The 24332-nt window shown below is 47.2% G+C and overlaps 2 protein-coding genes across 2 annotated transcripts in view; both read left to right on the top strand.

Moving 5' to 3' along the window:
* Positions 1-24332, top strand: part of LOC311532870 (tumor necrosis factor receptor superfamily member 14-like) — a 75402-nt gene that overhangs the window by 20412 nt on the left and 30658 nt on the right. The window lies entirely within an intron of this gene.
* On the top strand, positions 14156-16344 carry LOC311532840 (transcription factor HES-5-like). Its single transcript, XM_084651722.1, has 3 exons — positions 14156-14654; positions 14878-15058; positions 15194-16344. Exons 1-3 carry the CDS (start codon positions 14592-14594, stop codon positions 15433-15435), a joined length of 486 nt encoding a protein of 161 aa, XP_084507848.1. The 5' UTR covers positions 14156-14591; the 3' UTR covers positions 15436-16344.

Raw genomic sequence — 24332 nt, forward strand, 5'->3', positions numbered from 1 at the left:
AGATAAGACGCAGCCCAGTGACGGTTCACCAGCACCACTGGCTTTTGCCAGCTCTAATAAGATGCTGCCCTTTTCCTTGCATCATTTCACCGCCCTGTCTCCAAAAGGCCATGTCTCATGTCATTTTTCCCAAAGCGCCAGAGTGATGGCAAGGGACCTTGAAGCTAGAGTCTGACAGGTAGTCGTTGTACCAAGCTGGTTAAAGAGACTCTTCAGTGTCAAAGAGCATCTTTTTCCCAACTTCTGAGAGGCAGCCCTGACCTTTATTGCTATATTATAACTGCTAGCCAGATGGTCTTTTGGGAGTTGGATTTTTTCCCTTGAATTCATTCAGGCTCAGGCACCGTCACTAATGTTGCAAGTCGTCGCAAGGCACACGTCTATTGTCCAAACAAGAAATGTTATCAATAGGGGGAAAGTGTGGGAAACTCGGAGAAATTCAAACCCACACAGCTTGGTGCTAATAATTCCTTTGTGGAGTCTGCGCGTCTGTCAATGCACCATGAATTCACGTGATTTTTCTCTGGGCGTCACTAAAGTGCTTGGATGGCCATGTGGGTAGGAGCGTCTCAGAGATCCTTACCGCAATATGGGGCAATATGGGGGGGCAAGGTGCAGAGTTACGCCAGTCTCTGGTTTATGCCCAGGGCTGGGATTCAGAAAATCTAGGCTCTGCCACTGACTCCTCTGTGACCTTGGCCTAGTCCATAGATGCCTTTCTGCCTTGGTTTACCCTTCCATGAAATGGGGATATGGTACTGACTTTCTTTGGAGGGGTCTTGCTACGACTGTTCATGGTCTACCTGCAAACCTCAGTGTTGAGCCCATCTTTGCAGTGCCTCCAGTGTGCCTTTCCTGCCTCTAGGGCAGATGAGGCAGGTGACGGGGCAGGTGAGACCAGCTGAATATAGGACCCAAAGGAGGATGACTGTGTGAGCAGAGTCTGTAGGGAAAGCACTTCCCTGGAGATAGAAATGCCATGAGTGGCTTCTTCCTCCTACCCAGGAGGGTTACAGCTGGCAAATTCTCTTCTCCCCCCCATAGGGGAGTCTGGCAGAGACCTCTTCTGCCTAATACACGTGCCATGCTCCCCTTGGCACTGCAGCTGGATGGGTGGTAAAAACCTTGCAGAACCTGTTCGGACTGCACTCCTGAAAGGGTGTTTGCTTATACTTTAGGCCAGCCCTGTGAAAGCATCATTGTGCAAACTCCCTTGACTGACTAATGCTCTAAGCTTCCTAGATTTTTAGAACGACAGGGTCAAATCTCAGCGGGTTCAACTCAGCACTCATCTTCCTCGGTAGATAAACTGAGTTCCATGCTCTACTCTGCATGAGGGTCTCTTGGATGAGACCTGGGGAGAAAAAATCATTCCTGTGTACCGTGCATGACTGTTAACGATCCTTTGGCACTTTCTATATGAGTAGCAGTTTAAAGTGGCATTGTTGGACAAAATTCACTCTGCTTCAGTGTGCTGATGCCCCCCACTCCAGAGATGGAGTTATTTTAGTTGTCCTGTACTGTGTATGGCATATAGATTCTGAAGTGCTTTAGGGTGAAAGATGCTATATAAGACCTGATTCTGTTGTCCTTAGGTAAAACTCCTCATTCTGGGCCAGATTCTACCACTTTTATTCATGTTGATTAGTACTTCACACCACAAATAGACTAATGGAGCCACGTAGTATAAGTGTGGCTGAATCTGGCCCTTTCAGAGAAAAAGACATGATGATCGGGCCCATTATGTATAATTAATTCTTACTATGCCATTGTCTGGATGACTCCTCCTCTCACCTTCCCAATGCAGGACGCACGTACAGGCTTTTTTAATGCTGACCAAAAAAAAAAAAAAAAATGAGGAAGACCTTTTGTAATGCAGCTATAAACCATTCTCCCTGTATGTTTAACCTTCAGTTTCTTATTGGATCCAGCATTCTTAGACACTCATTCTTAGGTGCTTAAGGGAAGGCAAGCAGGTTTTGATCATTGAGGAACACAAAACGCATGATCCAACCTGATCTGCATTTCCAAGGTAATTAGAGGTGAAATCAATTTCCCCAACTGCTTAAGCGAGTGACCCTGAAATACTCATGGGCCAATGACATATTCTCCTTACAGCAAGTATCAAAAATAATTAAAAATTAAACAGTTATTATTTTTCTGCCTAGTGGAAATTCCCACAAGTCACCTCTCAGTATATTCAAGGGTGCACAAGAAGGATTTATTATTTCCTGGTATATTGACTCTGAAAGGCCTGGGGATTACAGCTGTTTTGCACATGAATAGATGGAGTGTGTTGTACAAAAGGCAGGAGCTGTAAGATAATGTGTTTGGATGTGGGAAAGCGCTGACCCTCCAGGAGAGCAGGCTGGTGCCTGATGGCAGGAATCAGTTACATCTCAAAGGAACGCATTGCCCTGGGAGCAGGGGTTTATCAAAGCAGCCGCGTTACGTATTTATTCCTCCGCACCCTCTTCCCCTCCAAAATCAGAGAGATCTATTTTCAAACCTCTTTCCATGCATTTTTAAAATGGCCTCAGTGAAAGGTCCCAAGTTGAAGTCCTTTAATGATCCATAGAAACATGGGCACCAGCAGGGCAAACTTCCCTCCCAGCCCCAAGATGGCAAAGGTGAAAGAGACATGCGTGGGTAAGGATTGGTTCTTCAAGGGTTAATGCAAGAATTGTGCCCAGCCGAGCATATTCTGTGCCTGGCACTTACCCTTCTGCATGGGCTGCCAGTGGCCCTTAGCCCTGCCCTGCTGCAGGACTGCCAGGCAGTATCATGGTAGTGGTGGTTTAAGTGAAGTGGCAACCAAGAAGCTGAACTGACACCCCTTCCACACAGGCCACTGAACAGCCCTGGGATGTTAAAGCCTTGTTGACATTACTGACCTGTGCTGGATTCGAACAGGCAACCACGCGTTAAAGACTTTATGAACCTATTGCTGCTCCCATTGACTTAAATGGGAGCAGAAATGAGCCCTGTATCCCCAAGTAAGTAATTGACAGCAGGTTTCCTTGGGCCCTGAACTTGGCCTGGTGAGAAAAAGGGAGGGAGCAGCCCTCAGATTCTGAACAGAAATGATCTGTGGAACATAGGAAGCGAGCGGATCTGGCCAGTGGTCCAGCGAGCTCAGTGTCCTCCTGGCACAGGCAGTATTTGGTACCAGATTCCTCAGAAGGGATGCAAGAAACCCCATAATGGACAATCATGGGATAACCTGCCTAGAGGGGACGTTTCTTTTTAACCCCATCAGTCAGTGGTTGTGACTGCCCTGAATCATGAGGGCTTCTGTAGCTTTTTCAATATTTCATTCTGTCTAATATAACTGTGGATGTTCGCATTATTCATGTCAGTGACTTGTCCTTTTTTAATTATGTCAGGGGAGGTGCCCTTAATATTGTAGTCCTTTTAGGCCTGAGTAATTAGCCAATATTCAGGCCTTGCTGGGTTGGTTCCATTAGGAAAATAAATTGATGATGGAGTCAGGTTCAGACAACCCTGTTTGTTTTCAAAGTCCTGTTTCCCCAAATACAGTGGAAGCAAAAAACAGCAGGCAGTACTCGAAAATCCAGGTCTGTTACTCCAGCGAGGACTGTGTCCAAAAGCAGCTCTGTCTCACAGCTTCCTCCCAGGCCAGAGGCCCACTCACTACTGCTTTTCTTGCTTTCTGCCAGCTTTCTGCATTCACACTTACAACCAATCAGTCCCCTAAACCCTGCATTTGCAATCAGTGCCAGGGAAACCCTTCAGCCTACACAGCCTACTTTCCTTGCCATGTGAAGCATGGCCTTGGGCGGTGGCTTCCAGCTATCAAGAGACATTCAATTGTTCCTTCCATATAGCATGAAATAAAGGTGCTTAGCATACCCATCAACTTTTAATGAGGTCTGTGATTGTCTCTAGATCAGGGGTGGGCAAACTTTTTGGCCCAAGAGCCACATCGAGGTTGCGCAACTGTACAGAGGGCCGGGTAAGGAAGGCTGTGCCCCCTAAACAGCCTGGCCCCTGCCCCCTGTCCACCCCCTCCCACTTCCCAGCCCCTCAGAACCTCCAACCCATCCAACGCTCCTTGTCCCCTGACCACCCCCTTCCGGGACCCCAGCCCCAACCGCCCCCTGGGACTCCACCCCCTATCCAACCCCCCCTTCTTGCTCCCTGTCCCCTGTCTGCCACAACCCCTATCCACACCCCTGCCCCTAACCGCCCCCCCAGGACCCCACCCCCTATCCAACTCCCCCTGCTCCCCGTTCCCTGACTCCCCCCCCCAACCCAGAACCTCCACCCCATCCAACTGCTCCCTGTCCCCTGACTGCCCCTCGGGACTCCCTGCCCCTTATCCAACCCCCCCGCTCCCTACTCCCTTATCATGCTGGAGCCAGCCACGCCACCACGCTGCCCAACAGGAGCAGCGGGCCAGAGCGCTGCCCACATGGTGCTGTGACTGCGGGGGAGGAGGGACAGCGGGGGAGGGGCTGGGGGCAAGCCTCCCCGGCGGGGAGCTTAGGGGCCGGGCAGGATGGTCCCGCGGGCCGTAGGTTGCCCACCTCTGCTCTAGATCAAAGACCCACCGATGGCAGTCATTAATTAACAATACACACACACACACATTCTGGCACGGCGCACCTTACCGCAGCACACGTGTGCTGCTACAACAGTGCCGCTGTAAGCTATGCAGGGTAGCCGCTCTTTGTCGGCAGGAGAGAGCTCTCCTGCCAACCAAATAAAACCACCCCCAACAAGGGACGGTAGCTTTGTCAATGGGAGAGCATCTCCCGCCCACAAAGTGCTGTCCACACTGGCTCTTTTCATCAGTAAAACTTTTGTTAGTCAGGGATGTGGGTTTTTTCACACCGCTGACCAACAAAAGTTTTACCAACTTAAGTGCAGGGTAGACATAGTCTTCGGTTTGTGAAGGTTAATTTGGATGCTTCATTTAACTAGTTCCATATGCTTGCGTAATGGGAACATGATGATGATGATGATATGTGTGAAAATAGCAGTAGCTTTGAATCCTCACCAGGCCAACTTCATTGCTACAACAATCCTTAAAATGATCTTTTAAACCCAGCTACTTATAACTGGGTATGGGTATCTCAGGGGACAGACGGCTGTGGAGCCTTTCACCTCCTGAACTCTGCCCACACTCGGAAACTAGCCTATGGCTGATGCTGAGAAAACCCTAAGAGGTACAGAGCACATGCTGGGCACCGTGTGATGAAGTTGATGGGGCTGTTCAGGAGGTGCTCGGCATCTGTCGGGATCTGGCCATATTTCCAGCTCCAGATTTTCAAAGATCACGAGTCAGGTGCCCAATGGTCATGAGATTGGCTTAAAAAGCACGCGAGCTATTTTGGCGGTCTTTTTATTTGTTTTTTGGTTCCTGAGTCTTTTTGGCTGCATTTGGATCACACTTTCAAGTTTTTCTCTGAAACCGTGCGGGCTAGAAACTCTCTCTCTCTCATTTACTTACTTATTTATTTTATTTACTTTTTAAGTGAGAGAGCAAGCTGAAATTCTCATATATCCCCACATAAGGGGGGATATGATAGAGATCTACAAAATCATGGGTCGCGTGGAAAACATGTATAAGGAAACGTTATTTACGCCTTCTCGTAACACAAGAACGGGGGCGGGGGGCACCCAACTAAATTAACAGGCAGCAGGTTTAAAACAACATAAGGAAGTACTTCATACAGCGCACTGCCAGCCTGTGGAACTTGTTGCCAGGGAATATTGTGAAGGCCAAAAGTGTAACTGGGTTCAAAAAAGAATCAGATAAATTCAAGGTGGATAGGTCCAGCAGGCTATTAACCAAGATGGTCAGGGATGCAACCCCATACTCTGGGTGTCCCTAAGCCTCAGACTGCCAGATGCTGGGAGTGGGCGACAGGGAATGGGTCATTCCCTCATTGAGTGCCCTATTCACCAGGCATTGGTCACTGTCAGGAGACAGGATACTGGGCTAGATGGACATTGATCTGACCCAGTATGGCCGTTCTTATGAGAGATTATTACAGAGCAGTGGACTTAGTGTCAGGACCTCTGGGTTCTATCCCTTTACTACTTACAACTATTGAAGTCAGTGATGGAAAAGGGTGTATTAATGGTAGATAATCAAATCCATTCCCCTGAAAGAGCAGGATTTATCCCCCAGATATTCAATAGTGAATGAGTCAGATATTAAACCGCTCAACCTTAGCGGGCTTATGAGGCTGGATCAGTTAATGTTCCTACAGTTCTTTGAGCCTTGGATGGAAGGTGCTAGTTCTGTGGAGCATATTGGTATGAGGCAATGCCTCCGGAATGGGCACCCACCTCTGGGACAGGTTAGTTTGTAATCCAAACTTGTCTATTCTTTGTGTTACAGTGCGATCCCCCTGGGCCCTAACCCTCCAGTATCCCAGCCTGGATCTCAGCACGTGAGCTCTGCACTTTCTCATGCTCAGCGGCTGTCAGTCACAGTGCTGGAGCGAACAATGGAAGTGTGTCTTGTGAAACTGTCTTTTTCACCCTGCTGGGCAGGTGGGTTTTGTGGGACGCAGGAACATGTGCTCTGCTGGCAATAAAGTGAGGAGATTATGCCTGTTAAGAGCAGACGGCTGCCTTGCAGGAAGAGCTTTCAAAAGCCAGAAAACAGGCCTCTGAGCCTGCCAGAGTCCCAGCACTCTCTCTAATACATGGGAGCGTGCAGTAGTTCCCACTGAAAGAGTTTGTGCGGTCTAAGAGCTCAGCCCTGAATGGGAATGCAACGGGGTACTGTGTGCTAAGACTTCCTCACCCATCCTCCTTGCACTGCTGGGGTAAAAGACCAGGGGAGTCCAGCACAATAAACAGAGCCAGACTCCCAAAAAGAAGTGGGACAGGATGGGGTGAAGGTGGGGGCCAAGATCCTGACTTGCTTCCTTCAGCATCAATGATACGGTTGTGAGCAAGCCCTGCTCCCTGGAATAAGCTGCAGCAGTTGGTGCTGTTTTGTATCCACCCCCAAAGTCAAGCATAATGCCTCCAGGAGCTGTCACCGGGACAGTGTACCTCTGCAGGACCCCCCAATATAAAGCCACAATCCACTTCTAGCACAGTAGCTGTGTCTGGTACTGATGACTTGATGGCTCCAGAGGCTGGTAATGGGCTATGGAGCCTTTCACCTGTGAGGGCTGATCTGCACTAGTGTAAAAAAATGCGCACCCCTGAGAGATGTAGCTAAGCCAACCTAAGACTAAGTGTAGACAGAACTGGGTCCAGGGGAGAATTCTTCCATTGACTTAGTTACCACCTCCTGGATTTACTGCATCGACCAAAGAACCCTTCCCGTCGCTGTAGGAAGTCTACACTACAACGCTACAGCTGAGCCGCTGCAGTGTTCCTAGCGTAGACATACCGTAAGTCACTGGTTCCAATCCCGGCCATATCCCTAGTAGCAGAAATTCATCACGGTCTGACGGCTGTTCAGTACCCTGGGTTAGTGCTCTCAGGTCAGTTCCTAGCCGAAACATATTTCATGAAACTACCCAAAGGTCTGGCATAATTGAATATAAATTGCAGTCTTTACTCACAAGAGCTTCAGGTCTAGGGATTAAACATGAGGTGTTACTGACAGATCCATGTGAGGGTATATTGGCAGAATGAATGAGATGAGTGCTTATAGAGCAAAACCCACATTCTTTTCCTAGCTAGTCCCTTGTTACTGAATACATTGTGTAGTTCAGAGAGAGGTGTCAGCGTAGCCCTAGGGGACAGGAAGTCCTGCACTGTCACCCCAGCTCTGACATTAACTCCATCTGTGGTCTTGAACTAGTCAGTCTAGCTAAAATTTTCAAAAATGGCTCCTGATTTTTGGGTGCCTAACTGATGACAGCTTGGGGCCTCATTTTCAGAAGCATCAAGTACCCAGTTAAAATGAAAATGGGTGCTTTGCATTTCTGCGAAACAGGTATGTGAAACTGAGCACCCAAAACCACTGGCTGCTTTTGTATCTTTTGGGCTGATCCTCTCTGTGTCTCTGCAAAACGCAGCGACTAAACAACCCTCACTCACAAGGGAGTTCTGAGATTTCATCAGCGACTATTTGTAAAGCACCTTGGAAATGCAAAGCACGAGGTATTATTCCCAGACGTGATCCCTCACCACATCATTAGAATCAGAAGTTCAGGCTACTGCATACAGACTCATGACAACATCCAAAAGTTTAAAAGGAAGTGAGATTGTTAAACCACCAACTGCACCCCCCTGCCCAGGCCAGATGTTAAGCCCTAAAGAACTGAAGTGGCACAAGGAATTACTTTCCCAAGTTCCCCCAGCTCTGGCTGACAGACCTTGATCAATGTTTTTCTCCACAGTAAGAGCTATGCAGATGGTCTACCCAGAACAGGGTTTCTATGAAGTACAAAGGGAAGTCAAACACCATTTCTAATTCAGCTTGTAGCATGGCACACTTTCATTATCCTCTGTCTGAATGCGGTGAATAGAGAAACAGTGTGGGAAACTCAGAGGAACTCCAAACTCACACAGTCTGAGGGCCTATAACATACTCTTGTCCTCGGTCCCACATCTGCCTGTAGCAGACACAAGGAGAGAGAATGACAGAAAGAAAAATCGGGTTATAAAACACCGCAAGGGTGGTGGTTGAGGGGAAAGCCAGTGAAGAAAAAACAGGTTACTGTAGCTGGAGAGAAATTGCTGGAAATTCAAACGGGGAGCTCTGAGTAATATATAAACCCTCCTCACTCACAAGCAGCAGCACAGGGAATGACTAGGGGGAAAGGGCAGACCCAGGGCTCGATCCAGCACCCATTCAGGCCCATAGAAACAGTCCCACTGAGTTCAGTGGAGCTGTACTGCTGGGCCAGTATTAGGTTCTCTGATCCAGGCCTGCATAGTGCTGAGTGTTTTGTCTGCCCCAGAGTATGCAGTATGGGCCCCTGGGTTTTGCAAACGACTTCCTTGGTGCAGCTCCATATGTCAACTTTTACCGGCGAGAGCAAGAGCTGAGGCTACAACAGCATTCCAGGTGTCTGATTCCTTTCATGCAGAGATCTCAAAGCCCTTTGCAAATATTAATGAACCAGGCCACTTGGCCCTCTTGGAAGTGTTATTCTCCCTGTTTGACAGTTGGAGAAACTGAGGCACAGAGGAGTGAAGTGATTTGCTTAAGGCCACACAGTCCATTAGTGACAGAGCCCAGAAGTCCAAATTGCCAGTCCATTGCTCTAACCCCTCCCAGCTCTGTCAGGACAGCTGCTGTCATCAGGGAACAATCTGAACAAATGTCACTACCCTCTACAGATCAGTGTGTTAGCAGTAGTGAATGTTGCGGTACTTGTCCACTGGCTTTGCACCATAGTCGGGGGCTCACTGCGTCCTTACCCAGTGAACTCAAATCCACAAAGTTCTCAAAACTCAGTCAAAGCTGAATCATCTTTCACGTGGAGACCATCCCTGCAAAACCACAAACTGAGCCCAGATGGCCTCACGACTGGGCCAATGTTTGAGTTGTAGCAAAACAATTGCCAGATGCAGGCTGAGTCCTGAGTTGGCAGCGGAGGCCAGAGCCTGATTTGCGCAGTTTTGCTATGGAGGTTTTGCAGCTCTCTGATTCACAGAGCTGGAGAGGAAGGATGGCTGTGTGTGCAATGGGAGTCCTCTGGACTATTGCCACATCTGCCATGCTTCCTGCATGAACTTTAAAAAGTCACTGAGGGCCTGATGGGTTGGTTGGTTGTTTTTTCAAAGTAGATGCCCACTTGTATGTCTGCTTTACATTTGTGCTTACTGTGTGTGAAAGGCCAAATACGGATTTGCACATGCAAGCCACCTAAGTAGCACCTATTTAGCCACCTAAGTGTGCAAATCATGTGACTTGGGGACACGCGCACACACACACACACACACACACACAGAGTAAGTACACTCAAAAAAGTAGGCCCAGATCTATTATGAAAATCAGGCTTTTAGCCTATTGCTGCTCAGTTATCCTGTGAAATGGGATATTCTACCCAATTTGTTCATAAATGCTTGAAAAGGGCTCTCTGAGCTGCTTGGATAAAAAGGCCTGATTCTGATTGCAGCTATGTTGCTGAAAATCCGGGATAATTCCCCGGAAGATGGTGGAGTCACTCTGGATTTACATTGGTGTAGCTGAGATCAGAATATGGCCCTGGAAGTGCCAAAGGATATGGATCAAATCCATAAATCCTGCTCAGGCTTTAGTCAGGCTGAAATTCCCATTGGCTTCAGTGAGGGTTTCTTCCTGGAAAGAGTTTCAGGATTTGGCCCAATGGGAGTTTTCCCCGAGTAAGGTCTCCAGGGTTCAGTGCTAACTTTGTGTATCCAAGTCCACCAAGATCTTGCCGCCTTTCCCATCCCTCAAACAGAGTTCCTTTTCTCCTAAGTACCCTACCATGGTAAGCAGCTTATTAACATAAGGCTGTGGAAGTTTGTGTACCTCCAAGTTTCCCACACCATTTCTTAACTATATTCATTCCCCACACAAAGGAAGTGTGCCTGGCTACAAACCATATTAGCAATGGTGCTTGACTTTGTATTGTGTTCAGTGGGAAACCCTACTCCCAAAAGGCCATCTGGGTAGCAGTTATCAGAAAGGAAGCAATCAGAGCAGTGATGATCTCTGAAGACTTGGGAAAGCAGCAGCTCCTTTAAAACGCCTTGAAAGCTAACATCTGGCAGAGATTCAGGAGGCAGGATATTGTTTACTCCACATTTCAAGTATGGTACCTGTATGTAGGATCTTACGGTCATCATCTGTTTTCTTTCCAATGCCGTGTGCTCTAGTCCCACAGTAGAAAGCAATCATTCTGACATTGGGACATAAATTAATTCCAAATTCATGATCCCTGGTGTAACTCCATTGATACTTGTAGCTTTACACTGGGTATGAATCTGGCTCATTGCCCTTCTTTGGGATTTCCAAATCAAACTGGAGTTACAGAAGCTCATTCTCATGTCATACCAAAGTGACGGTCTCCTCCAAAAGCTAATTCTTCACGGGTTAGTTAATTTCCCTCGTTGATTGCAAAGCCACAAAGAAAACCATGGAGTCATTTTTTTAGTTTATTTTTCCTGAAACTAGAACATTTGTTCCAGGAACTACAGTATCCTTGTTGTGTGACTCAGAGGGAGGCAGGGAAAAGCTGCTGTCAAGTCAGGGAGACTTTGCACTTATATCACTTTACAGACAATAGATAAACCCCACAAAACCAGTAAAACACACTTTACAATCATCCTTCTTTTACAACTGAGGCCCATAGCAGTTAAGTGACTCACTCAAGGCCACAGAGCTCATACCAGAGACAAGGATAGAACTTGGGATTCAAGGGCTCCCAGCCCCAACCCTGCCACAATCAAATGGCTCTTGCAAAAAAAGTCCATCAAATTTCAAACATATCAAAAAAACAAACAGAACTAGAAAGTAATTCCCCTTCGGAGCTTATTGGCAGGGTCCTTGGAGGAAATCAAGTGGGGATTGAATTCCACACCGTTAATTTCCTGCAAGTGTTGATCAATCTCCAAAAGCCTTGAGGAGCTGGTGGGGGGAAATACTATGTTCTTTTTTCCAATGCGGCAAATTCTGCTGTCCTTAATTGAGTGAAATTACCATTGACTTCAATTGAGCTATAGCAATTCAAGGTGGCAAGATTTGGCCCTATGTAATTATTTGATTACTCAGGCTACCTTCAGATGAGAAGTAAAACGTCTGTTTGCAAATTCTGTTAGTTTGAGAACATGTGTTCTATAAGCAAGGGCCAGATCCTCAGCTAGTGCAAATGAGTGTAGCTCCATTGACTTCTGTGGAATTATTTGGATTTATACCAACCGAGGGGACAAAAGTGACTCTAATTACCCCGGCACAGTCAACTAACAGCTTTGAGGATCTGGCCAGTTCTAACTGAGTCTGACCCCAAGGTTCTCTGTTCGAAAGAGCATTCTGAGTCCTGGCACAAAATCTCAGAAGTGGCCGGAAGCCCAAACTGTGATAGAAAACAGGCACATGCAGGACAGGCTCACCTGTGCACTCCCACGTCCATGCTAACAGGCTTTACCACTGAGAGCTCATTTTCTTCCACAAAAATAGAAGTCCTGAGATGGGCCAGAAAACTCACAGGGCACAGAACCCCTCCCCCGGACCCTCCCAAAAGGAGGGTAAGTGTGAAAATGCTTTGATTGGTTCTGTACAACTGGTTATTACAGGGAGGGGCATCTGACACTTAAAACTGCTTTGTTAGATTAAACGTGGGGCATGCATGTGTGTGGTTGATGTTGCAGGGAGAATTTATGGCTCTTCCCGTATCTGGTTATTAGTAAGCGCATCTGCAAAGCAGGAACAATTTCAGGCAAAGCTGTTAGTTGTGTGTGCGGGCTGGGGAACTGGCAGGTTTCTCCCAGTGTGTCATTGGCTAATCAGCCCTAGAAATGAGTTTGCTGCTTGAGAGTTTCTGTTTCAGAGGCTGTCCCCAAAGGGGCACGGGAGAGCAAAAGATGGGGTTTCTAGGTGGCATTAAATGGGCTCAGAATTAATCCACATGCTTTGGAGGAAACATGTGAGAGGGTGTCAGAAAACTTTCCCACAACTTGACATAAAAGACTCAGAGCTCAACAGCTGCTGTTCTGTACAAAAGAAGTGAGCCTATTCAAAGGCAGTACAATGGGGGAAGGAAAAGCAGATCCTGGAAGAGGTCTCTTAAGCCTTACCTGGTTTTAAGAATAACTGAATTAGAGAGAGATGGCTAAGTGTGTGCGTGTGTCTTCACTTTCATATACATAACACACAGTTTTATACCACATTCCATGGCAGGATCCCCAAACTTTTAACAAATATAAACTGAGCCTTATAAGACTAGTGAGAGAAGGGAATATTATAATCCCCTTGTCACAGATGGGAACACTGAAGCACAGAGAAGTGAAGTGACTTGATTAAGTTCACACAGTGAATCCGGAAGAAATTTGAGAACAGAACCCTGTACTTCAGCAGCCTGGCTCCATGCTTTAACTCTACCCTTGAAATGTAACTAATTGGAATGGAAGACATGCACTGTTCTTATCAGGCTGACTCTATGCAATTCTAAACATACAGATGGTGCAGAAATCAATCTGCTTCCGTTTGATACTCAGCTTATCTTTGTGTGAGGTAATGTAATGCTCAGAAAAGTGAGCAAGGACTCCTTGCTATTCAAGCAGGCAGAGTGTAGTCAGGTGTAGTGCAATTTATTATTATTTATTATTATATTGTATTTTATTTTATTTATTGGAAACATGCAGCTCTAAGGATACATCTTAATATCCTAAACAGCAGCATCTCTTGCTAGTGTATCTCTAGAGCAGAGACTGCTAGTAAGATAAATTCTAGTATGGATTGTAGCCTAGAGAAGGAGAATGGAATCAGGACTCCTGACTTCTATTTCCACTTGTGTTTCTGACTTGCTGCATGACTTTGCTCTGTGCCTCAGTTTCCCCATTGGTAAAATGGGGATAATCACACTAAAACCTAAATTAATGTTCATTATATGTTTTGAGATTCTTGGATGAAGGTAATGCATAAATGCAGAAGTATTACATATATTCAGCACCCACTAAGATTTCCCCCTTTTACCTCTGGATTTTCTCTCGTATTTAAGAACAGATAAATAAAGTATTATTGTGACTATTTTTCCCATATGGGGAAGTTGAGATGATCAGAAGTGAAGTGCCTAAGATCACTCAGGACATCTGAGAACAGAACTCAAATCTCCTTCCTCCCAGTCCTCTGCTTAACCACAAGACTGTCCAAATAACAACACTCTGTATAGCTGTGTGTACCCACAATGAAGTGCATTGCTTATCCTGAATCAGACCATGGAGTACACACTCTGTTTTGAGTCAGGCAACACTTGCATTGATGTCAACTGAGGAGGAACTTCAGAATCTGGCTCATTGTTATTAAAACAAACCCACAGAAAACAACAACCCTGGTTTTAAATTAGCAAAATAAAGTCTATAGTTTATTTTCAGCAGCTAGTGAACCCAGCGATCTTCAAGCAAGTGTGCTGCTTGCCTTCATCGGTGTGTCTGTGTGTGTGTGTGCACGCCCGAAGTGTGTGCCTGGGTGTGTATGTTTTCAAAAAAGATACAATCCCATCTTTTCCTCTGCACAGATTAGCTTTTTTCCCGCCATCAGCAACTGGCTCCCGCATTCACCATTGTATGTGAACTGAATATTGTGTGTGCCCGGAAAGCTATTGATCTGCAGCATCAGTCAGCAGCCTTTTCTCACTGAGGGCCAGCTCTTTCCCAGCTTCTAACATGTAATTTGGATCCCAATCTTTCACGTACCACACACTCCCCACCTGCTCATCTGGGAGAAGGTCATTATCCCCCAGCTATTCACTGGCGATGGAGCATGCAAGAATAGATGCTTCTTCTATTGTCCTGCTTATCTCTGATTGGCTCTGGAGTGTGGGAAACTCAACCAAGTCAGAGACCCACAGATTCTCAACAAGGTTGTGCAGTATAAATATAGGGCAGAGTCCGCTTCCAGCAGCAAACTTCCACAGGACTTCAGCACGACTGAGATCTGCCTCCTTAGCTCAGGACAGATGGCCCCCAGCACTGTTTTCATGGAGCACAACAACCTGCTGACACCAAAAGAGAAAAACAAAGTAAGTACCGGCACAGGCTGCTTTGCTGACTGCTTCAGTGAAAGAGATGGGACTAGATCCTCAGCTGGTACAAATAAGCGTAGCTCTATTTCTGTGCTAATTTACACCAGCTGAGGATCTGGCCCAAAGTAACTACATGCATTCAAACTATGCCCCAAACAGTCCAGAGATGTGGCAGAGTTAGGATGTTTTCTAAGCAAATCTTTTGTCCTGCTTTTTGCAGCTCAGGAAGCCAGTGGTGGAGAAAATGCGCCGGGACCGGATTAACAGCAGCATTGAGCAGCTGAAACTCCTGCTGGAGAAGGAGTTCCAGAGACACCAACCCAACTCCAAGCTGGAGAAAGCTGACATCCTGGAGATGACTGTTAGCTACCTGAAACAGCAGAGCCAGCTGCAGATAAAGAGTGAGTATCAGACTTGGCTTCACTCCTGGCTGTGTGCAAAGCAGTGATGTGCTGTATGAAGCTCCAGAGAGTGACATGAAGAATGAGTCTAAATCATGATCTCTTTTCTCCTCCCCTTTCTCTTTCCTTCTGTAGCTGCAGGATCCATCCATAAAAACTCTCAGTTCGACTTCAAGGAAGGCTACTCCAGGTGCCTGCAGGAGGCTTTTCATTTCCTGTCTCTCCATAAAACCCAAACAGAAACACAGAGCAAGCTCTTGAGTCATTTCCAGAAGAGCCAGTTGGCTGCTCCAGAGATCATCTGCTCCCCTTCCACCCAGAACACCCCAAAGCAAGCATCCCTGAAGAACGTCAATGCTCTCTGGAGACCCTGGTAGACTGCAGGAGGAGGGGGGCAGGAAACACTTGCTCTATGGACCTTTGTCTTTTATATTCCAGAGGATGGGTGTAACTGCATCTGATAGTCACACCCTGATCCTCTCTATGTAGGGAATATTATTTCCCATTTTATTTATGTGTGGAAAGAATGGGATACTTTTGATTCTTCAGTTTCATGTGGGATCCTCTGGAAAAGATTCAGGTATTCTGTTGAGTGGTATTTAAGCTGTGCAGACACTGGTGATAGCAATGTACACCAGGGCACCCAGTTTAGGGGTGCGTGTCTTCATAATGAAGGAGGTTTTTGTAGGTGGCTAAATGTTATCAGTGTTACAGTTGTATTAAGATTGTAACAGATAGCGGTCTCTGTAGGAGAGAATGCTCTAATTTTGCTTGTAAAAGCTTTCCGCTTTGCTCCCGCTTTCCTAGCAACCTTTGCTCACTCTTAATTTAGGACGAATTTATTGTTTATTAATGTTGGTGGACGGTTTTACAAGTTCTGTTGCCCTCTGTTTGCTTGCAGCGCTTGCATGGCAGCAAAGAGAGATTCCTAGCTTCTGTTCACCCATCACACTTTAGGGCTAGCAAGAGGTCACTAGATAAAACTATGTGGAATATTTCTACCATTTTGCTGCTTTTTCTGTTTAGGAAAATAATATTTTAATGCTTTATATTAAAGAAAAAAGAAGGTAGATGCAAGGTTTGGTGGTTCAATGTTATACATTTTGGCTGTCAGGCTAGCTCTTTCCAGTATGTTCATTATTATAATGATTGTTCTCTGTACTGAGCGGTTTCATTCATTGTGGATGGTGAGTTTCTCCCATGTTCGGGAATGGCCCTGGTGGGCTCTGTGCATACCATGTATGCATCTGTATCACATGATTGTAGAGAGAAATAAAAATGCATTTGTGTGCAACTGCTGGCTACGTTTCCTTCTTGTCAGCTATGTGCAGCTGCATGGGCCATTGAAACGCTCTTTGCTAATTTAACACCACCACAGTGATTGCAAGAGGAGACTTTTCAAACCAAAGGAGTTTGTGTTCCTGCCTATCCTAGGCACTGACAGGGCCCCCATCAGTGAGATAGTGGAGCACCTCACCGCCTGTAACACATTGATCTGCACAACACCCCTGGGAGGTGGGGCAATGCTATGATCCCCATTTGTCTCCAAGTCCCTTATTTTACTCACTGTCTTGCCCAAGGTCACACAGGAAGTCTGTGGCAGAGCAGAGAATTCAACCCCCCATTCTCAAGCCCCAGGTTTGATCCTTAACTAGTGTCCCGTCCTTCCTAGACCACGCACAGTTTCTACAGGGATGAAAGCAAAGGTTAGACACCTCTGGCCCACTCAGCCTCCCTTTAGCTGTTTTGCCACCACACCACTGCTCCAGGGAGCACAGGCATCCGCACTGGCAAGCGACTCCTGCCATTCTAGGCTCTCTTAAAATCCAGGGATCTGATTCTGATCAATTAGGGCTGTGGATTTACACTGGCATAAAACTGATGTAAAAGAGTACAATAGAGGGAAGCTCCTGGGCTCTCCTCCCTCCTGCTTTACGCTGTTGAATGACTAAAGGAGGTACATTGGGCAGGAAAGCATGGTTCCAGGGACACACCTGTTCATTTTCTCCATTGCCCACTATGCTACCTACCTGATGTTCTGCAGTAAATCCAGAGTGACACCTCCCAGCCAGGGTAACATCAATGCCATGCAGCACCAAGCCCTCTCCTGGCCAGAACCTGTGCCAGGTCACCTTGGATTACCCAGTGCTGCTGAGGCCCTTGCTTTAAATGAATGGTTCCAGTTCAGTGACGTGCCAGAAGCCAGAGGCCTTTGAAAAGGGCCCCAAGCCTGTGTCACAACAAAGATCCCATGTACTGGCTAAAATGGAAAACCTAAACCACCTACATTTTAAAAAAATACTAGAAAGGCCCAGAAGAGGGGCAGTGCTTATTTAGGGGAGGGATAGCTCAGTGGTTTGAGCATTAGCCTGCTAAACCCAGGGTTGTGAGCTCAATCCTTGAGGGGGCCGTTTAGGGATCTCCAGCAAAAATTGGGGATTAGTCCTGCTCTGAGCAGGGGATGCGACTAGATGACCTCCTGAGGTCCCTTTCAACCCTGATATTCTATGAACATCAAGATTATAACATGAGCCTTCACATCACTGCCTGAGGTTCTGGCTGGGCTCAGTTTCCAGATCTGCAGCAGCCTCCGTGTGAGCTGCTTTAATTCCTTTACAGCCATCCCAGTTAACAAATCATGAGAGTGACCCAGGCAGTGTAAGTGGGTGCGAAGTTGCTGGGAAGAGGGATGTCCTGAGCAGGACTGTATTCTTCGCTAACAAAGCATGGAACTCTGCCATATCGTTTGCTCCCGCAGGATTGTGATTGTTTTTTGTAATGATAGGGACTGGAGGGTTCCATTCGATTCTGTTGTTGATTTGTAACACACTGTTTTGGACTGATGCTGGTGACTCTGATTCCTTGGCCATGGGGCCCTCATAAATCAATCAGATAAACGCTGCACGTCTATTACAGTGTGTGCGGCACTAGCAGAATGGGGCCTTCATCCCAGCTGAGGCTTCTACCGTAACACGAGTAATAACGTGTCTTCCAAGCAGAGACTGGGCCTCGGCTGCAGAGATGTTGCTGTACCAACATAGGCGTAGTTTGACTTCTATGTTTCGGGGCAGGGGGAAGCTCCAGGCAGGCTAGGGTGACCAGAGGTCCCTATTTCATAGGGACAGTCCCCATATTAGGGGCTTTTTCTTATATAGGCCCTTATTACCTCCCACCCTCTGTCCCAGTTTTTAACACTTGTTATCTGGTCACCCTAAGCCAGGCCAACTGGGTTGCGCATGGGAGAAAATTCCATGCCTGCCTGAGGCTTGCGGTTTGGGGGAGCAATGCCCGCTTATACCCCTCCAAACTACTCCCATGTGTACAAACTACACCATCATGCGGCATTGTGGTATTATTTATAACCTATACATGCCCTTAAAGTAAAATATTTGACAATGTCTGTGCTGTTACATTTTCAGACTGAGTATTTTAACCTTATGGCTCTAAAACACCTGCAAGGATTTTAAACTAGATTTCAAGAGAGCACTTCTCCTTTTCCACCACCAGCAAGCAGTCTCTCAAATTGTTCTCCTCCTCCAGGCTGCCAGCTGTACAGGAGGAAGTGCCCTACACTCTCGGCTAGACTGGGGTCTAGAGCTGGCCTGGTGGGATTTGAGTTTGTTTACCAGCTGTAGTTGGTTTAGTCTCTTGAGAGGCCTCGGAGACATGTAGGAGGTCAACAGCTGTCTTGCAGAGCATGGATAGTACACAGCACACTGATGATTAGTCACTGTGGTTACCTGCCGGACACGGTTTCATTTTAATGAGCAAATGTCACGGGGAAGTGGGGGGAGGTGGAAGCTGGAGATTTTAGGTAAGCTCCCCGTGCGCCACTCATGGCATTACAGTCATTTCCACAGCAACAAGCTGCAGTGCCGCACACAGGATAGTTCGGTATTCAGTAAAATATACAGGGGAAATCTTCCTGCATCAGTACAATGGGGATCCTGTAAAAAATGCACCCATTAAACTTTGAGAACTCTAGGTTTGCTCTCCTCTAGGTTTTTATGTGGCACCTGTCATGGCAGTGTCTGAGCAGGCAGGCGGTTGTGGGCACAAGCCATCTCGCTGTGCAGCGCATGCCAACACATGCACTCGCTCGGAGCACTGAAATGTGGGGCTCTGCAGGTGCATGCCTCACACCGACATTTGCAAATGCTGCCCACAAGGTGCCCCAAAGGGTCTGGCACTAGAATGTTTTTCAGTTTCCATGCTTAGTGTCTCCTTAAAGGGAATGCCGTCAGCTTTATAACACTTCTCACTTCTGTCTGCACAGCTTTACGTACCCTTAGTCTGAGGCAAGACTTCTGGCTCCCAGAAATGATCAGGGTTCGAAGGACCCTGGTTTCCCAGTACTTGGTGCATTCAACAGCACTTGGGGGCGAATGGGAGAGGTTGGGTGCTCAGCACTTTTGAAAATCTGTCCCTATTATTTAGGCACTTATAAGCGATGCTGAGTGCTGTTGAGAAATACTGGCCATATTCGTGTATAGTCAGCTTCACGCTTTTCCCCAGTTACTTGTGCACGTCTGTCACTCGGCGCCAGGAGAGCGGAATGCATTGAAAAGAACAGGGAGATGTATAGGCAGGTGTAGCATCTGGACATACTGCTAGCTTGCGTTTTGAAAGAGATACAACTTCATGTTGGACCTTTTATCAAACCGAACCCCAGCAACTTGTGCAACAACATCCTGTTTTGAAAGGAAAAAATTCAGAGCTGTGGCTTTGTATTTGAAGAGAAGCTTTAGGCGGTGTCTACACTGCCACTTTCAGCGCTAAAATTTGTCAGTCCGGGGTGTGAAAAAACACCCCCATGAACGACCAAAGTTTAGCGCTGAAAACACCACTAGATACTTCCTGGTTCAGGGTGGTTATTTTTTATCACTGGGAAAGCTCTCACGCAGTGATAAAGTGTGACTACACTGCCCACGTCACAGCGCTGCTGCGGCTACACTGTAACGTGGGCAGGATAGACATAGCCTTAGCTGTAACCTTACCTTCCTGGGACATATGTGTGTGTGTCTTAGGGCTTGTCTACACTGGCAGGTTTATGCCCAACAAGTTATACCACGTTTATTAAAGTGCTGGAATTAAACCGCTCTTGCATGTCCACACTGTGCTCCTTGTGACGGTGGAGCGCATCCACATTACAGCTGCTTTTCAGCTGAAGTGGGGGTAGGAGGCAGAATGTGTGACAGGGAGAGAGAGAGAGTGTGTGTGTGTGGAGGGCGGGAGGAGAGCGTGTGTTTTGGGGACAGTGTGTCAGCACGAGCATTCCACATTAACAGTCTGCTTTGTGTCCCAGAGCAGATCAGCACAGCACACAAGGGCTGTCAGAAATGGAACTCTGAAAGGGGAGGGGCGCATGTCTCCAGGGCAGTCTTCAAAACAATGAGCAGAGGGGCCACTTGAGGGATTATGGGACACTTCCGGAGGCCAATTGATTGCTTTCTGCACCTCCGTGTGTTTACACTGTCAATACAGTGCTGGAGCCTCTGCCCTTTAAGGGTGCGTCTTCATTAGCAACCGCAGCAGCGCTGAAATGTGGCTGTGTAGCTGCGGCACCAGCGCTGGGAGAGATCCGTCCCAGTGCTTTAAAAAGCCCCCCCCACGAGGGGCGTAACTCCCACCGCTGGTGCACTGTCTACACTGCCACTTTACCGCGCTGAAACGTGCAGCGCTCGGGGGGGGGGTGCTTTTTCACACCCTTGAGCGAGAAAGTTGCAGTGCTGTAAAGTGCCCGTGTAGACCTGGCCTAAGGCTCAGGACTCTCGTCGAGGTGGTTTTTTTGCAACGCTGCAACTGAGGAGTTTCTGTGCACTAAGGGGCTTGGCAGTGTGTGCACCTCGGGAGGTACAGCGCAGAAAGCTGCTTTACTGCACGGTAACTTGCCAGTGGAGACAAGGCCTTAGATCATTAGTATCTGTAAAGCTCGCTGAGAACCTCAGCTGGGGGCGGGAACGACAGATGACAGTAAATAATTAAAGGAGAGAAGGATCTGTGGTTTAGAAGATCCCAGCAGACTTCTGCCTGCTGCTGTGTTTCTTTCCCATTATTTAACCCTTGCAAATCCCTGTTATTCCAAATAGTCTATTTGTTATTTAAAAGGGCAGAAATTAGTTAAATTAGTTTCACAAACCTCCCATGCAGAAAACTTTCACTTATACTTCACTCAGCCCTGCCAGCTTCCTGGGAACCATGGCTGGAAGGGTGGAGAGCAGGATGGGCGGTGGGCCAGAGAGCAGGTAAGCGGAACAGCAGGCTGTCAGGGCTCCAGGGCCCCAGCTTTTCTACTCAGTTCTGGTTTTGTTTTATCTCCTTTCTCCCGGATCCTCAATTATGTTAATCCCCGTTTATTAACCACACATAGCCCTTTTGGAGTGTTTTTCGTCTGCAAAGATAATCAGTGGCAGCCTCTTAGAGCTGGATATTTCCTGCCTTATTTTGAATCAGAGACTTCATACCTGCTGCTGTAAATTGGCTGTGAGTATCAAATGTCAATTCATGCCTCAGTTTCTCCTGCCCACTTTCAAAGACCACCAGCTACTGCTATGATTGATCCAGACCCTTAGTCCCCCTGATAATTATCATCTGCAGATGGGGAAACTGAGGCAGAAAAGTTAAGTGATTTGGACAAGTCCACGGAGAGTGGCAGTGTCAGAGACACGATTAACACAATTAGAATAAATGAGTCCCTTCACTAATACTATTTTTAAAATAATATTTTCCTGTCATATGTTTTAACTGAATGTACAACAGTTTCTGACTGCTCCTTCCTCACAACAATGAAACTCATGTGGCAATATTGATTTGCCGTTAGAGGCAAGAGCTGTGAATCGGGACTCCTTGGTTCTGCTCTTGGCTCTGTCACTGACTTGCTGCATGGCTTTGGCCAAGTCACTTCACCTCATTGTGGCCCAGCATGTACCTTGCAGCGAAAAGGGGGTAACAGCACTTCACTGTCTCAAAGGGCTGTTGTGAGTGTGTGTGCTTTGAGAGCCTCGGGCAAGAGATGCCATATAAAGACTAAGAATAACATTTTTATTGGAGCTGGTCAGAAAATGGTTTCCCCCCCCCTTAGGAAAAATATCAAATTTTCAGCAAAAAATCAACATTTGAAATATTTCAGCCAAAACCTGGAAAATGTCAGTTGTTTGCCTTGTGGAACACAGCCTGGAAAAGACTTAAAGCTTAAAGCAGAAGACTGGAAAAATCAGCTCCTCTGCTTGCCCACCAAACCATGGCCTCCGGCAAGCGGTGCATTATGAGTCTGAACTCCTGGTCTCTTCTCTCAGCTTGGGGCGGAGTGGTTAGAGCAGTGAGACTGGGATTCGGGGCTGTGGTGTTATAAACAATCTCTACTCCTGACGGGCTGTGTAACCCTGGGCAGGTTGTATGATACACTGCTTTGAAAGGACAACGTTCTAGTGAATTCCTATCTATGTTTGAAGAGACGTTTTTTCTCCACAGCCCATGGGTGTATGTGTGAGAGAGAAGAGTGTATGCAGAAGTTCTTGATTTATAAGAAGAAAAGGAGTACTTGTGGCACCTTAGAGACTAACCAATTTGTTTGAGCATAAGCTTTCATGAGCTACAGCTCACTTCATCGAATGCATCCAATGAAGTGAGCTCTAGCTCACGAAAGCTGATGCTCAAATAAATTGGTTAGTCTCTAAGGTACCACAAGTACTCCTTTTCTTTTTGCAAATACAGACTAATACGGCTTATCAAAGCAGCCAGAAGCTGCTATTAGAGACCCAGGATTGACTGGTTAGTGAGACAGCCTGGCACTCTGGCCATGGAGTGTGGACAGGCTGCAGGGTGGGGGATATTTGGTACTTGTGCTGTTATTTCTTATTCATGAACTCAGCCAGGAGCCACTCCTGGAAGCAAAGCCCTGTAGAAGAAATGCCCCTAGTGGGAGAGTGGGGCGGACCCTGCAGGAAATGTTTGAACAGTCATTGTGATGTTCCAGGAAGCACATCCAAATTTCTTTCCTGAGGAGTGACTTCTTGGAAGGATGACGATGCTCACCTACTCATCAGAGGATCTGTGCAGCCTTCTGTGTGGCAGCTAGAGCCACGTGCAGCTGAGGGCCTGTTCAATAGGAACGCTAGGGAGCTGTGCTTTAGCTAAGGTGAATTGCACAGGATAGGAGGGGTACGTGCAATGCATGCTGTGACGCAATCTTCCTCTGCTTATATCTATGCTGCTGCAAAGATAATTTCCCTGGCTTATCACTTTTACCACGTCACTGGCTCCCCAGCTCCATTGCATCAAACACAACTTCTCCCTGCTCAGCATAGTGCCACACTGCCCATCATCTCTCATGTACTATCCAGCTGTTGATTCTCGCCATGCACCACGTGTGTGTGTGTGTGTGTGTGGATGGGGGAGGGCTAAACCCCTTCCCAGGGCCTGAGGCCCCCTGACTCATCTATTGCCACACTCAGAATCTCTGGGTCTGCATCTGATCCCAGAGTCAGGGAAAAGGCATGAATGAAATGTGCAGTACCACTGTCCTTCACAAGGGGTTAATATTGGTCTATCAATCACCTGACTTCCCTTCCTGATGGGCTAAATCTACCCTGTTTTTATTGGGCCTTAGAGACACTTAGAGAGGAGTTGCTAGGCAGGTTAGCAATGTAGGCAGGCCCAGCCTGATTTTTCCCATTGGTGTATTTTTGTGATTGGGTGACCATGATGCCAGGTCGACAAACCACTCTGATGAAGTGGGTTTTAGCCCACAAAAGCTTATGCCCAAATAAATTTGTTAGTCTCTAAGGTGCCACAAGGACTCCTCATTGTTTTCACTCTTCCTCTGGCACTGTAATCGGTAGAGGAGGTTGAACAGAATGTGTTTTTTCGATTGGCTAGGGGAGACTTGTTACTAGGCAGAGTAGCCAACCCATTGTTGGAGCACCTTTAAAAGCAGACCCAGACAGGGGTGCTTGGGAGGGTGATTTTGCCCCCTTTAGGGGGGCCAGGGCTGGGTGTGTGACGTCTTGGGGTACAGTTGCACCCAGCAGCCCAGCTAGAGCCGTCTCTAATTGTCTCATAGCTTCCTGGGCCTGCACCGTCTTTCTGTCCATCTCCATGGGTTGAGGCTCAGCTGACGAGTCCAGTGGCAGTTCTGTGGGGCAGGGACCGTCTGTGTGTTCTGTGCCTGTACAGCACCTGGCACGGGGGAGGGGGCTGAGCCATGACAAGACTCCTATGTGCTACGTTAACACACAGCATAATAAACCCCAGAAGAAGGTTGGGGGGGGGGGGA

This window comes from Lepidochelys olivacea (genome assembly GCF_965140295.1).
Source record: "Lepidochelys olivacea isolate rLepOli2 genome assembly, chromosome: 18".
In the NCBI taxonomy this organism is placed as follows: Eukaryota; Metazoa; Chordata; order Testudines; family Cheloniidae; genus Lepidochelys; species Lepidochelys olivacea.